This window comes from Beta vulgaris, chromosome 5 (genome assembly GCF_026745355.1).
Source record: "Beta vulgaris subsp. vulgaris cultivar EL10 chromosome 5, EL10.2, whole genome shotgun sequence".
Lineage (NCBI taxonomy): Eukaryota > Viridiplantae > Streptophyta > Magnoliopsida > Caryophyllales > Amaranthaceae > Beta > Beta vulgaris.
This window is the reverse complement of record NC_079206.1, coordinates 6,459,234-6,473,256: the sequence shown is the minus strand read 5'-3', so window position 1 is coordinate 6,473,256 and position 14,023 is coordinate 6,459,234. Positions and strand designations below refer to the sequence as shown.

General features: G+C 34.2%; 3 protein-coding genes across 4 annotated transcripts; 1 reads left to right on the top strand and 2 right to left on the bottom strand.

Moving 5' to 3' along the window:
- Positions 1-952: 952 nt before the first annotated feature.
- LOC104892438 (uncharacterized) lies at positions 953-7,202 on the top strand. Of its 2 annotated transcripts, XM_010678373.4 has the most exons (8): positions 955-1,390; positions 2,383-2,508; positions 4,074-4,172; positions 5,005-5,147; positions 5,648-5,756; positions 5,939-6,046; positions 6,220-6,360; positions 6,471-7,202. In XM_010678373.4, exons 1-8 carry the CDS (start codon positions 1,304-1,306, stop codon positions 7,023-7,025), a joined length of 1,368 nt encoding a protein of 455 aa, XP_010676675.2. In that variant the 5' UTR covers positions 955-1,303; the 3' UTR covers positions 7,026-7,202. The 2 variants fall into 2 exon arrangements, with proteins under 2 accessions (XP_057250902.1, XP_010676675.2); XM_057394919.1 differs by lacking the exon at positions 4,074-4,172 and having other exon boundaries at positions 953-1,390.
- Positions 7,203-9,087: 1,885 nt separating this feature from the next.
- LOC104892437 (probable calcium-binding protein CML13) lies at positions 9,088-9,867 on the bottom strand. The gene has a single exon (XM_010678372.4). It carries the CDS (start codon positions 9,783-9,785, stop codon positions 9,333-9,335), a length of 453 nt encoding a protein of 150 aa, XP_010676674.1. The 5' UTR covers positions 9,786-9,867; the 3' UTR covers positions 9,088-9,332.
- Positions 9,868-13,226: 3,359 nt separating this feature from the next.
- Positions 13,227-13,997, bottom strand: LOC104892436 (L-type lectin-domain containing receptor kinase S.1). Its single transcript, XM_010678371.2, has one exon. The coding sequence runs from the start codon at positions 13,995-13,997 to the stop codon at positions 13,227-13,229; it is 771 nt and encodes a 256-aa protein (XP_010676673.2).
- Between the last annotated feature and the right edge of the window lie 26 nt (positions 13,998-14,023).

Sequence of the window (14,023 nt, the reverse complement as noted above, 5' to 3'; positions counted from 1 at the left end):
ATGAATAATTTATGACTAAAGTAGTAGAACTCATTAATTCTCATACCACTTTCATTTACTTGAAGGTAGTAGAATGCATGAACTTTTTTTCTCTCACTCTACTTTCATCTCTCACTTGTAACTTGTATTAACTACCCAATTACACATTATGTATTATTATAAAGGCGAGAGGAAAAAAAAAAGAGAAAAAATCTCAAAGTTCCCCATAGCCAAAAGAAAGCCTTCCTTCACTTCATTCATTATAATGATTATTATTGTTAACCTTATTTGACCATGATTATAATATTTTTTAATAATAATATAATCAGATAATAGTAATATGAATAATCAAATAATAGACAATAATACAAGTATAATACTATACATTGTGGTACTTTAATAAAAATTTCTAATAATAACATAATCATCTAATAGTAATATGAATGATAAAATAATAGATAATAATACAAATATTTAATAAAATAATAGACAATAATACAAGTATAATACTATAAAATCATTGTGGTACTTTAATTAAAATTCTAATAATAACTTAATTACCCAATAGTGATATGAATAATAAAATAATGGACAACAATACAAATGTTTATTGAACATTGACTATTTGGACCTTATTGGACCTGATTAAAACTTATTGCACCTGATTAGAATTTATTGGACCTTATTACACCTGATTGGAACTTATTGCACCTGATTGGTACTTATTGAACCTTATTAGACCTGATTGGAACTTATTGCCTTGATTGAACCTGATTGAAACTTATTGTCCTGATTGGACCTGATTGCAACTTATATGAACTTATTGGATCTGAAACTTAATTTTTTTAAGTTGAAGAGAACGCACCCTTAATGTAGGTGGTTGAGGATTCACCTCATACCCTTAAAGTCATGAGGTCGAACCTTCCAACTACAATATTTAGGAGTATGAATTCCTTTAACCTTTTTCCTCTATTCTCAAGTACTTGACCCGCAAATACTACATCAAGAACATCGTGGAGATTGAAATTAGTACAACATATGTCTGTTTTCCCATTAAAAACAATCGCTGACTTGCAGCTGGAATTGGGCCTATTGGGGGACCCATCACGTGCTTCTTCTTCTATCTCTCTTCCCGCATCATCCCGATTTCGGACACCCCCAGTTCAATCCATTGATGAAGATTCAAAGAAAATAAGAAAGACCCAGATTTTGATCTGATTTGAACCAACAAAGCATTTTCTGAAATTAAGATTAACTTGGGTCATTGCATTTTTATTCATAATTCAAAGTTCAACGGTAGCAAACTGTAAGAAGATCAGCTCCAATGAAAAACATCAAAGGCAAAGGCGTATTCTCGGCTCCTGGTGATTACATCTACTTCAAATCCCAAGTTCCTCTCCACCAAATTCCTGTAAGTTTTATTACAAATTTTGCTTCTTTCAATATTACCCTATTCTCATTATTGATTCATTTACTTTCAAATTGCTCAATTTCCAATCTTTTATGATTTTAGGCTCAGTTCTTGCTGACCATGTTGCTTTGATTTATATAATGGTAATTATCTTGATGATTCTTTTAATTATGGGCATTTGGAATTAGTATTCTTGGGAAATTTTAGTAATATGGTGTTCATTTGGAGAAGGGTAGTTGACTGATTGAAATTTGAACTTAAACTTTGTGGTGGGTGAATTTTCTATGTACATTTGAAGTCTTGGTGAGAATTAGGATTGTATCTTGATGATCGGGCCGGATATCGATCTTGTTCTTGTTGTAGGGACAACTAGTTCTAGTGGATTTATCTTGGAATCTTGACAATCACTTGTAGTAGTGCCTAGCTTTTTGTTGCTTTTGAAGTTCTGTATGGTATCATACTCAGCTCCATCCGGAAATAGTAGTCATGTATACTATTTTGGATTGTCCGATAATATTGTGATGTTTCCTTGTATTGATCTAGAAAATATTATGGTTAGTTTTCAATCATATGCCATTGGAATCAAGCATTGAGAGAGGATGGGAACGGGAAAAGTAGTAATAAGAATAATGTAGTAAAAGCAAGGTGAATTTTTAATTAGGAGGGGTTGAGATAATGTGGCAATTATGGGTGGATTTCAGATCTTCTTGTAAAGATTGGGAATTTTCAATGTCAAATGTCTTCATTTTCAATTTTGCGATTGCTTGATACAATCTGCAGTACTCCTTTTTTTCCACTCGTGTGTTAGGTTTTACTTGCTTTGTTGAGTGGTTTATAGTTCCATTGATCTACTTATTGTCTTCATCAGTTCTTTTTGTTGATTGCTTGGGAAGAAGCCTATGTTCTGTACACTCTGTGACCATGGAAGAAATTGCAAAATAGTGTATTTTTATTAGTCATGCTACTTGGTAGCTCACTGCCTTTTGCTACAGGTTGGCTTAAAGCAATGGAGATATTATGACTTTGGTCCAAAGGGGGTTCCTCCACTTATCTGCATTCCGGGGACAGCAGGATCCGCCGATGTGTATTATAAACAAATTATGGCATTGTCGATGAAGGTATTATTTGATTGTTGTGACTCCCCTTTTTTTTCCATTCTGCACAGCTGCATTTTGAAAATTATGTACTATTAGACTTTCTGTTTTTGTTTATATTCCCAACTCTTGAGTTGCTATCAACGCATAATTATTAGTTTACGAAAGCTCATTCTCCTGATGATATGTTCATTTTCATAAATTCAACGGAACACCTATTGGTAATGTCATGTGCGCAGCTTTGGAAAACTAGAACCCTTATGAACTGTGAGAGTCGCAGAGAGCTCCCATATTTCATGTTTTTTATCCAAGGAACATGGACCAGTTTCAAGTCAATTGATAATTCTGTTGGTATATTATTCTTACGTCGTTATACTTCATGAAAACACCCATCTTGATATGGAGATGGGATACCTGATCAATGCATAGAATTTAAGAGAATAAGATCCTAGCGGAGTGATCATGACTCATAAAACAATATCTGTGTCCCAAATGGAATATGTATTCCCATAATTTCTTTATTGACAAGATTCAGATATGAGATAGAACTTGTCTTTGTTTGAAATACTATTTAAATGTGTCCCCCATGCAAATTCAAAGGTGAAACTGATACATGCATCATTCAAATTTCAATAGCACTGCACGCCTCATGGCGTGGCTACATGGGGATGGGAGTTTCAGAGGATCCACTCTGACAATGTTTTTCTACACTATGACGCTCTAGTGTTCCTTTCCCTGCATAACACAAACTGCTTTATCTTCAACCTTTCTAATGGTAATTCATATGACTGCTGCTTCTTCCCATTTTCTGTATAGGAAATCAGCAACTAAGCTGACATCCTTGATCTCAATTCTAGACAGCTAATGAATGTTAATTGATTGCAAAGCCTTGTTAATAATCTCAAGTTTCCCTTGTGGCTTTAGGAATTAATGGGAGCTTCAAGAAATGAATTTGTTACACAAAATCGTGTTTGACTGATTGTTTAAAATGTTTTTAGTATTAGACTAGTCCAACAGAGAGTGACTCCCCCTTTTCCACTGCTGCAGGATATTATGCTTATCTTACAATTTTTCCAATCGTGCTGACTCAAACAATGACAATTGGAATATATCTTTATTCACTGGCTATGTTACTTTATAAATTAAGTGTTTGAGCGACTTTGGTTTTTAGTGATATAAGTTTAGCAAGTATAAAACTTCTTATATGAGAACGGGAGAGGGAATACTAATCCATTCTAATAAAAATGTAATCCTCTATTACACGATAATCCTTTTCTTTGAAGATATAATCCTTTTGGAATATTGGTTCCACAAGGGAATTTATGGTTACGTTTTAGACAAAATGGATTACATATTGGTTAAAACGGGTTACTAAGTTTTCTCATGTTCTCATAGAAGAATTTTTCTCACCGGAACCAAAACCAATTCAGTATTTCTTCTTTTTCGGTGTGGAGTTGATGTTTTATTTTGTATAAATAGAAAATTTCCTCTATGCTTAGCATTTGGATTTTGCAATAAACTCTTAGTTTCTCTGCTTCCCCTTTTCATCTTGAACTTAATTGATTTACTTTGCCAATTTTCTTCTCCAGGGTTATCGAGTCATCTCTGTTGATATTCCACGTGTGTGGAATAATCATGAGTGGATTCATGCATTTGAAAAGTTCTTGGATGCAATTGATGTTCATCATGTAAGCATGTCAAAGCTTCCACTCTCACTTATTTATGTACAGCCTAGCAATTTATTCATTTCCTGCTCACTTGGACTGGTTCAAACTACATGATACTGTGTCAGTGTTATATGGCCTGGAACCTTTATGTGTAGGAACAAATGCATTCTTGCTTGTGCCGATATATCTCTCTTCTAAGCACTGCATAGAGAGTTTTCTAGGTGTGATTAGCTACTAAGATGGGAGGGTTTCTGGAGTATCTCATGGGAAGTTAATAGGGTCATTGGCACAGAGATGCATAGTCAGAAGGGAATACTTCTCTCTTAAAGAACAAGTGAAAAGACTTATTGGGGATATGGAAGATATTGAGAACATAAAGGCCAGTTGTGAATAAACTTCATTTTTTGCTTTATTCACCCAGTTTGCATAAGAAGCTGTTACTCTTTGTGAACACGCATAGCAGTTGCGTACGTTTACTTCTAATGGTTGATAAGGTGTTTAGCAGAAAAAAGTACACTAGCAAAAATTGTGTGTTACGACTTATGAAAGGACACTACACCAATACCCATTTCTGATGATCCTAGAACTGAAGCAACCTATTTCTGCTCTTGCCAGGCTGGATTCTCCTGATGATATGTAATGACTTTTTATCCGTGATAACTTGGCGAATTACTGATACTTCATCGAAAAAGTAACATGTCCAATGCTCTGCAAGAGAAAATGCTGTATATGTTGCTTTATTTTCCATGGCTCTTCACGGCCTCTATGTTCTTCCATAGTTTTGCTTGTATGTACATTGACCATTTTTTTATTCTGAAAAGTTATATGGCCCTAATAACATTTCATTCATCAGATCCACATTTATGGAACATCACTTGGAGGCTTTTTGGCACAACTGTTCGCTCAACATCGTCCAAGACGAGTAAAATCATTAGTTCTTTCAAATACATTTTTGGATACACGTACATTTTCAGCCTCAATGCCTTGGGCTCCTGTGTAAGTCAAAATTCACTTTGTTGTATATCAGTTTTCACTTTTCAGTCAATCATTATTGCAACTCCATGCAATATTTTCTTGTCCATTCCCTTTGTGCTTCCCCCTATAGTATTGTTTCTCATTGTGAAGCGAAGGATTTTGATCTGAAAATGGCTTAAGTTTGCACTCACTGCTTTAGGTATTGTTTTCTGCGAGCATCTTTCAATTAATTATGTTTACATTGAGAAGACACTGTCCTCATTGACTTGATAATTGAATCGTTTAAAATTCTTATTGAACTCGGTAGAATCATCTTGATCTGTATGAAAATTATACGGGATCGAAGATTTGATGTTGCAAGAGTGCAAATTGTTTTCTATCAAATTTGTTTCTAAATGTTATCCAAATTACTGGAACCATTATAACGTATGATTGTATTGTACCAATATCTTTTTCACACGATTTCCCCTTTATTTTGCATGTTACATAGGAAATGCTCTGATTATTATGCAATTATGCAGTGTAAGCTGGGCTCCTTCATTCCTTTTGAAACGATATGTCTTGACGGGTATTCGTGATGGCCCCCATGAGCCATTTATCGCAGATTCTGTTGACTTTGTTGTATCCCAGGTGAAGTCCATGATGAATATCTCGATTCCATATTGATCCTGTCTTGATTCCATTTATGTATAGCAATTTTCATCTTTTCATATTGTTGTTTTGTTAATCCAAGACCAAAGCATTTTACGTTCTTCAGGAAACAATCATTAATTTTTTTGCTTTCTTAGCATGACATTCCTAACCTTTTATAGGTTGAAAAAGTTTCAAAGGATGATTTGGCATCCAGATTGACTCTGACAGTTGATTCAGCTTCAATCGGACCTCTTCTGCTGTCAGATGCAGCTATAACTGTAATGGATGTATGTTTCTCCAGTTGAATTCATTTAATTTCCATGTATGATATATTAGCTTGTGCATGATGCTGTGTAAGCCGGAAGATTCCCCTCCCCCCTTCTAAGAGTGGCTTATCTGCATAGCATATGCTTTAAACAAACTTGTAAGGCTGACAAACCCTGTCTGATGTCCTTTACAGACAAATGACTATTGTGCGATCCCCCAACAACTTAAAGATGAAGTGAGCGAAAGGTATCCTGGAGCCAGGCGAGCATACTTAAAATCCGGGGGTGATTTTCCATTCTTGTCACGACCTGATGAAGTCAATTTGCATCTTCAGGTATCTTGCAAATTAATTTGCATCTCATTAGAATATTTTTTAGGCTGTTGGATCACCTTTGTGTTTCGCAAGCTTTGGTAAATGATTATGTAATAATTTGTGCTTGGCAGTTGCATCTTAGACGTGTTGGAGTGGAGCCTCGCCCGGAGTTGGTTCGAGGTGCTCCAAAACCCAGTGATATTGATAACTCTCATGAAGCAAAACAGAGAGAATACGATGATCACCATTCCAAGGAAGTAGGAAGCTCCAGAGATCCATCAAATATTGAACAGACAGATGATACTTCCGACAACACACCGATAGACGATCACCAAGAAGTGGCTGATCTGCTTAAGGGCAACGAAGACAGTTGTAAAGGTCCATTACCAGGTGACGAGGGAGAAGATACAGTTGAGCCACCCGAATATGATGGAGGATGCTCCACAGGTCCACTACAAATCAATGAGGCGGAGAGCACCAAGGAACCACTCCTCAGTGATGTTGAAAGCTTTCGGGACTCATCTAAATGTGGTGAAAGTAAGAATACCAACGACCACTCTAAAGATATAGATAGTAGTCTTCTCTCTTTTCTTCCAAATGACATTAAACCAAGTTACTCTAATGAGCAATTGCTGGATAACCATGCTGATCACTTGTTGAACCAAGACCCACAAAAGAAACTCTAGCTAAATTTCTTTTTGAATGTCGACTGATTTAGCTTTCCTACGTTGCTTCCCGCTTGAATGGGGCATTGTACAGTGTTACAGTGTGCAGTCTTGTAGATGTCGATGGTGTGAAATGAATGAAACTTGCAATGCTATTTGTGCTAGTTTGAATATAAAGCCGTTTGCCGTTGGTGTGAAGTCTTGCAAATTTGGTTTGTTGGACGCATCTGTTTCTTTTAAAGAGCATGATTATACTATAACAAGAGAGAACAAGAGGTGGGTCTCATACAAGACCAATCACCAAATTGTCCTTCCTCTCCATTGTGTGCTACCAAGCTTAGGGAGTCAATGATGCGAGTTTGAGTTGAGCCGAACTCACTCGAGTCGAGTTTTGACTGAGTAGATTTCGAGTAACTTGCAATTTAGTGAGTTGAGTCGAACTCACCAAATTGTCCTTCCTCTCCATTGTATGCTACCAAGCTTAGGGAGACAATGATGCGAGTTTGAGTTGACTCGAACTCACTCGAGTCGAGTTTTGACCGAGTAGATTTCGAGTAGTTGCAAGTGTCCCATGTTAAAAGCAACAATACGGTAGAAAAATGTTAAATTTAGGTATTTTGCTATTAATAATTAGGTATTCGAGTTTCTCACGAGTTTTCGGGGCGAGTATCGAGCTCCTCAACTCGACTCACCAACATCCTGAGTCGAGCTCGAGTTCAATTCGAGCACACTCGAGTCGAGCTTTGACCGAGTCGATCTCTAATAACTCACAAGTTGTCTCGTCTCATTTACACCCCTAATCAAGCATATTGCTATATAGCCATTTTCGCTTAACTTGAGGCTCATTCTTTCTGCAAAATTTGATTAGATTGAATTTGTTGTGTCCTCAGCCGTGGAGTATTGGAGTTTGACATCTCACTGATTACAATGTAGAAGGGTGTTTTAGAATGGGTCTCAGTTCTGGTAAGCTTTACAATAGCTACCATAATTTTGTTGTCATCTAATCTTTTAATCTAAGACTATATTTTTATATGAATGTGGACTGTTTATGTTGTTTTTATTATTATAATTGAAAATGTACATTTAATTATAAACAGTGGAATTATGAAAAACAATACATTAAAAAAGAAAATTTAATCAAATAATCCCTAGTTACTTTTTTTCTCCTCCTATTTCGATCTCTCAAAAATTATAATTAGAGTTGTGACTCGTGTCATACATAAGCTAAAATTTGTCATGTAGATGATATATTATTTCTTTAATGAATTATTATTATTTAAAATAATTGTAGCAAGTAATTAAATAATGTATAATGATAGAAAATAAATACTACGGAAAGATTATACCACATGATTACTACTTTCGGCTACTTTACATACTAGTTGAAGTTTCAGGTAAATTATGCAATATTGCAATTGATTATACATGATTAGTTTTACAAGAAATAGAAAATATATTCCGCTTGTAGCTTATCATTTTATCGATATATGATATTGAAATTTTGTTAAATTCATTTCTATGTAACTTATATTAATAGCCAAAGGTGTGTGTTAAACACATCCAAAAACAAATAGGTAGAATAAAAAATTAACATAGAGGGAGTAAAGTATAGTAGTTTGAGCATCTTAAAATTATAAAAGATCCCATACAACAACACCCTTTCAAGGATAGAGCATCCACATGGTTCAACTTTACAAGATCAGTATTGAAATTTTTTTTTTTTTTTGAGGGGAGTATTGAAATTTTTTATTTTCAAAGATTTGAACCTTAATTTCCCATAATCAAAAAATAAATTGGACAAAATAGATCGTATAGTATAATAAATTTGGAAAATGTTTGAGTAACCCTTAGGGTTGCCAACCCTCTTAGACACATTAGAATAAAATATTGATATGTATGTAATAAATGATGAGAGAAGAGATATAAAAATAATATTTTAATATATTCCTAACCAATAAAAATTCAATGATAAGAGGGTTGGCAACTGTCACTCAATAAATTGATAGTAGAACTATATGTCGATCATTGATTATTGGAATATTGATTTTTTTTAAGGTAAGATAAAATTCTTTGCATAAAAACATATCTAGAATAGGAGGTGATGCCAATACCATTAGACTATCACCTGCTTTATTTGAGTATTGAAACCAAACCATATTAATATTACAACAAGTGGTGGCAATAGAAAGAAATATCAATACGTTACCCAACCTAAACTTTAAATTGAATAACATACAATCTTGTTTAACATTTCAAAAAGTCGGAGACAACATAGAATTTCGTAAAATACGACAGACGAGAATAGTATCACTAGAAACATGATGAGTTTCACTTGACAAGGAGGTTGGAAATAAAATCCTCGTACTGAAACCTTCCATCAGAACCAACATCAACTTCTTTAATCCATTCATCGAATTCATCCCCATCCAATTTCTCACCAATATTGGTCAATATATGTCGAAGATCCGAAACCGAAACAAAACCCGAAGAATCCTTATCAAGTACCCGAAACGCATCTCGGAGCTCCGATTCGAAAGGTTGGTCGTCTGATTTCATGTACTTAGACATTAATTCGAGAAAACGGTGGAAATCGAAGGGTGAATTAAGATTTTCTCTCTCCAAAATGTGTCGGAGATGCGATTGAGTCGGGTTCGAACCCAGAGAACGCATCACAATGCCTAGATCTGATGGTGCGATTTTACCGTCTCCATCTGTGTCGAATAGAGAGAATGCTTCTCTCATTGATGCTATTTGATCTTCTTCTTCGTATTCTTTTCCCATTTTCTGTTTTGGGATTTGGTTGTTTACTTGTGGGAGTGAGACTGTGAGATTGATTGAAGAGGAATAGAGGATACATTGAATTATTAATTTATAAAGACGTTAGACGTGGGAGGAAATTTGAGGTTGATGTCTATGTTTGATTTTTTAAGATTTTTTTTTATAAATCACGCTGATTTGGAATAGTAGTATAGTCTCGCAAATGAGGTGGTAGACACGAGTCTACCATTTAAATGATGCGCATCATTCTATATGGCGGCGTTTTGCACTATAATATAATGAATAAAACAATATTCTCAATGGACAAACTAAGCAACATGAAGATGAAAGTTGAACAAAAGAACAACACACGAAACTTAATGAACATCTGAATCATCAATGAACAAGAAGAAAAGATGAATTTAAGAGGAAATATCTGATGAACAACCACTCAACTTAATGAACAAACAAAGAAAACGCAATGAATAAAGAAATATTTGCAATAAACAAACTAAGAAACATAAAGATAAAGGTCAACAAAGGAGAATCGTCGAGATCGATGTTCATTGGAGAATAATTGATGTACATTAGTTTCATACATTCATTAAAGAACCGTTGATGTACATTACGCGTTTTATGTTTTTTGGGTTGCGTTTTGGCTCGTGTCTACCATTCTAATGGTAGACACTAGTTTACCATCTACCAATTGGTATAATCTTAGCCTCTTAGCTTCTTTTGATGATAGTTTTTGTTCAATTTAGTTCTCATTTTAGTTCATTTCATCTTATTTCAATAATAATTATTATTATATTGCAAAAGTTCAGTTTAGTTCAACTCGTTTCAGTTCAATTCAAGCTGAAAAAATAAGACCTTTACATTTTTAGTTTAGTTCTTTTTATAGTTTTACTTTAGTTTAGACTAGTTATTTTTAGTTCGGTTCAAATAAGTTCGGCTTAGGAAATAAATAAAATTTGGAGATTACGTTTTTAATTATTTTTTTTAATGACGGAGAGATTTTCTAAATTATAAATATTTACTGAATCACTAGGTTGCTAAACTACACGTGTCTGCTGCTTCTACAGAATGAAATGACGGTCACGAGATCTTGGGATCATTTTACCAAATCATAGATCATGAGATCTTATCGTCTATATAGTATTAACAAAATCTTTTACTAGGTAAGTGAGATGAAGTTTCTTTGTAATATCCCCTCAAAAAAAAAAAAAAGTGTATTTGTAATATGGGAACAATTGAGGATCTTATTTTGTAAGCGATAATAAATTAAACTTTTTTTGAGAGGAAAGGGAATGGTTAGAGAGTCGTCAATCAATTAGACTAAGGGCTTGTTCTTTTCGGCATAAAACAGTTGAACTGAATTGAACTGAACTGAACTAAAATGAAATGAATAGTGATATGTAAGGGTAAAAATATTGTCCAAAGCTGAGCTGAACTGAACCGATCTGAATTGAACTGAACTGTTGAATTGAACAGAACTGAATTGAATTGAATTGAATTGAACTGAACTAAAAATAAGTTAGGAAGAACAAGCCCTAACATATTCTTCTACGGCAATAATAATTGCTCTATCCTAAATGACCGTCTTAAAAAGTTTTGGTAATCCAATCTCATTTACTCAAAAAAATTTATAAATTGATAGATATGTACATTCAAAGTCAATCATATGTCATTTTTACAAGATTTCAAGTCACAAATAACACACCCTGAGACGAAGAGGCCAAGCTTAATTTGTGAAAAGTTCTATCTTGTGGAGGCGTAATATAATCCCAAAGACTAGGCCCGTAATCTTTTCGGTTATGACAACTGTAGTTGAGCACGGCGGGTACGTAGAGCCATGATGAAACACTAATTGACAGTGGCTTCAAAGCCACTTTTTTGTTTAAATCCTCCGATCCAATTTACTTTTTGTAAAAAAGTCTTTTATCGGTTAGTGTTTTATCATTGCTCCGGATACGTAGGCTATTTTACAATTAATTACATACTTTATTACGGGTAGAAATTAAGGAAATTTCATGGTGGTTTTTTATTTATTTGTGGCATAAACCTAACATCAAAACAAGAAAGTAAAAGCTCAACAAATATACAGCCTTACAGGAATGTATAGTATAGACTGGAGCCATTATTATATTTGTTCATGTGACTATGTCAGCTTTCTCTTTGATGTTTTGAGCTTTCTTATAGAGGGATGGGGACTTGATTGCCTTTGTTTCCAACTCTAGCTAACTGAACTTTTGGATTACTTTTCCTACGTCTTGCAAAATTTAGTATAAGTCTCCATTAGAATAATAGTCTAGCTCACTGTGGTCGAATTCTGGTCGTCCACTTTTCTTATTGTATTGCCTTAATAATTTTCCATTTTGCATTAGTTGAACCTTTTGCACTTCCTTATGTACTTTTTTTCACAACTTAACTAGTTGTTGGCTCGGATAATATGCCAGATTTTTACATGTTATTTTATATAACGTTTTCTGAATTAAGTAAAATATTAATTTAAGTATATAGCTTGAGATCAATATTAGATGCTTGTACGTAGTTTGAGATTACAATTTCATTTAAAGTATAATTGAAAAAAAATTGTGTATATTTTCAATCACAATTTTACCAGCAGGTTACATTTCTTGCTCGTGCTTATTAATAATAATAGTAGATTGTACTATTCATTTTCTCTTATAATAATATTATTTATATTATTCATAAGATATAAGCAATTAACAAAAAATTGAAATTTGGATACATGTAAGAGACATAACTTTGGTGGTAAGATCATGACATATGAAATAAAAGGTCGGAAGTTCCCTCTATTGCAAATGGTATGTGGCGGAAAATGTCAAGTTAGAGATCAAGTGGCGCCACGTTTGCGTATGAGATTGAGTGACATGTATTAGTTACAATTCTTGCCCATGACTTTGCGATCCTCGCGTGTTTTAATAATAAGATTTTTGGCTTGTTACAAACTGCACAAGGAACATATATTCATATGTATATAAGTCTTTCTTCAGTTTCATACTAGTATCTTGTTACATTATCTTAACGTGAATCTGAGCGATTCTTTGTTGTATGGAAGATTACAAGTAATTATATAAATAAAAAAACTTCGATAACACTAGAGAATTTGTTAATTATGAACTAATATTTATCCAATAGTTAACCCTCATTACTTAAAAGTTAAACAAACCCATATATAAATCGAAGAGTAAAATAATAAACTGAAAATAAATTACATGTAAAACCCTTACTTTAAGAATAAGGTAAAACCATGCAACATAATGATGAATATACCATAGAATCATCCACTACATTATTATAGGAGAATTGAGAGTCGACTGAGATAATAAGTATGTTATATTAGAGTCATAAACTAATAAGGAAACGAGTATAGTTTCCTTATAAGTAACTCTAATAGAGCACATGCACATCATTCCCTCCTTAATAACAACTAAACTAATCTTAAGTTGTTAACTCGAAGCTCCACGAGTATAACTTGCATACTTGAGTGGAGTTTCCAGTTATGGAGGCTAATGTTAGGAAAACATCTTGAGTATTAAACATCTTTGACAAGTTAACTGATAGCCATAACGATGGAGCAACCGGCCTTTTCTTACCCCATTGTGCAACCCTAACTTCAACTCGTTTCGAGATCGCTTCATAATCAAGCCACAGCTGCAGTCTCTCGCCACTATCCAGCACTAAGTTTGCATCCGCGGCGTTGGCAAACTTAGCCCATGGAGGTGTACTAGCATAAAGTCCTACATGGTTGGCCGCATCCGAGTTTCCAAATAGTTGTGTATCATCATGTCGTATGTTAATTTTGACACCGATGAAGTCCCTTGTAAGAGCATTTGGGAGACCCTTAAGTAAACTCATCACAAACATAATACCAAACTCATTTTTTTCAGGGGACATAGAGAATGAAAAATGAGTCCTAAAAGAGCCTTTTCTTTTGGGATTCTTCTCTTCCATTATCTTAATTGGTTGTTGGTACGTTACGATACCACCACTGAATTTTTTGGCATTAGTCATCTTAATAGACAACTCTTCTACATCAAGCATTGCATCACAATAAACGCCGATTTTAGAGTCGAATTTAAGCAAGCTCGTGTCGAATTTTTCGAAACTAAATAAGATAGATGGTTCAACTGGTGCAAGAGAATTTATGAAGAAAAAGGACACTAGAATAGAGAAGAGTAAAGGGTACATGTAAACGTAAATTGTAGCCATATCGTTGTTGTTGTACGTTGTGGATT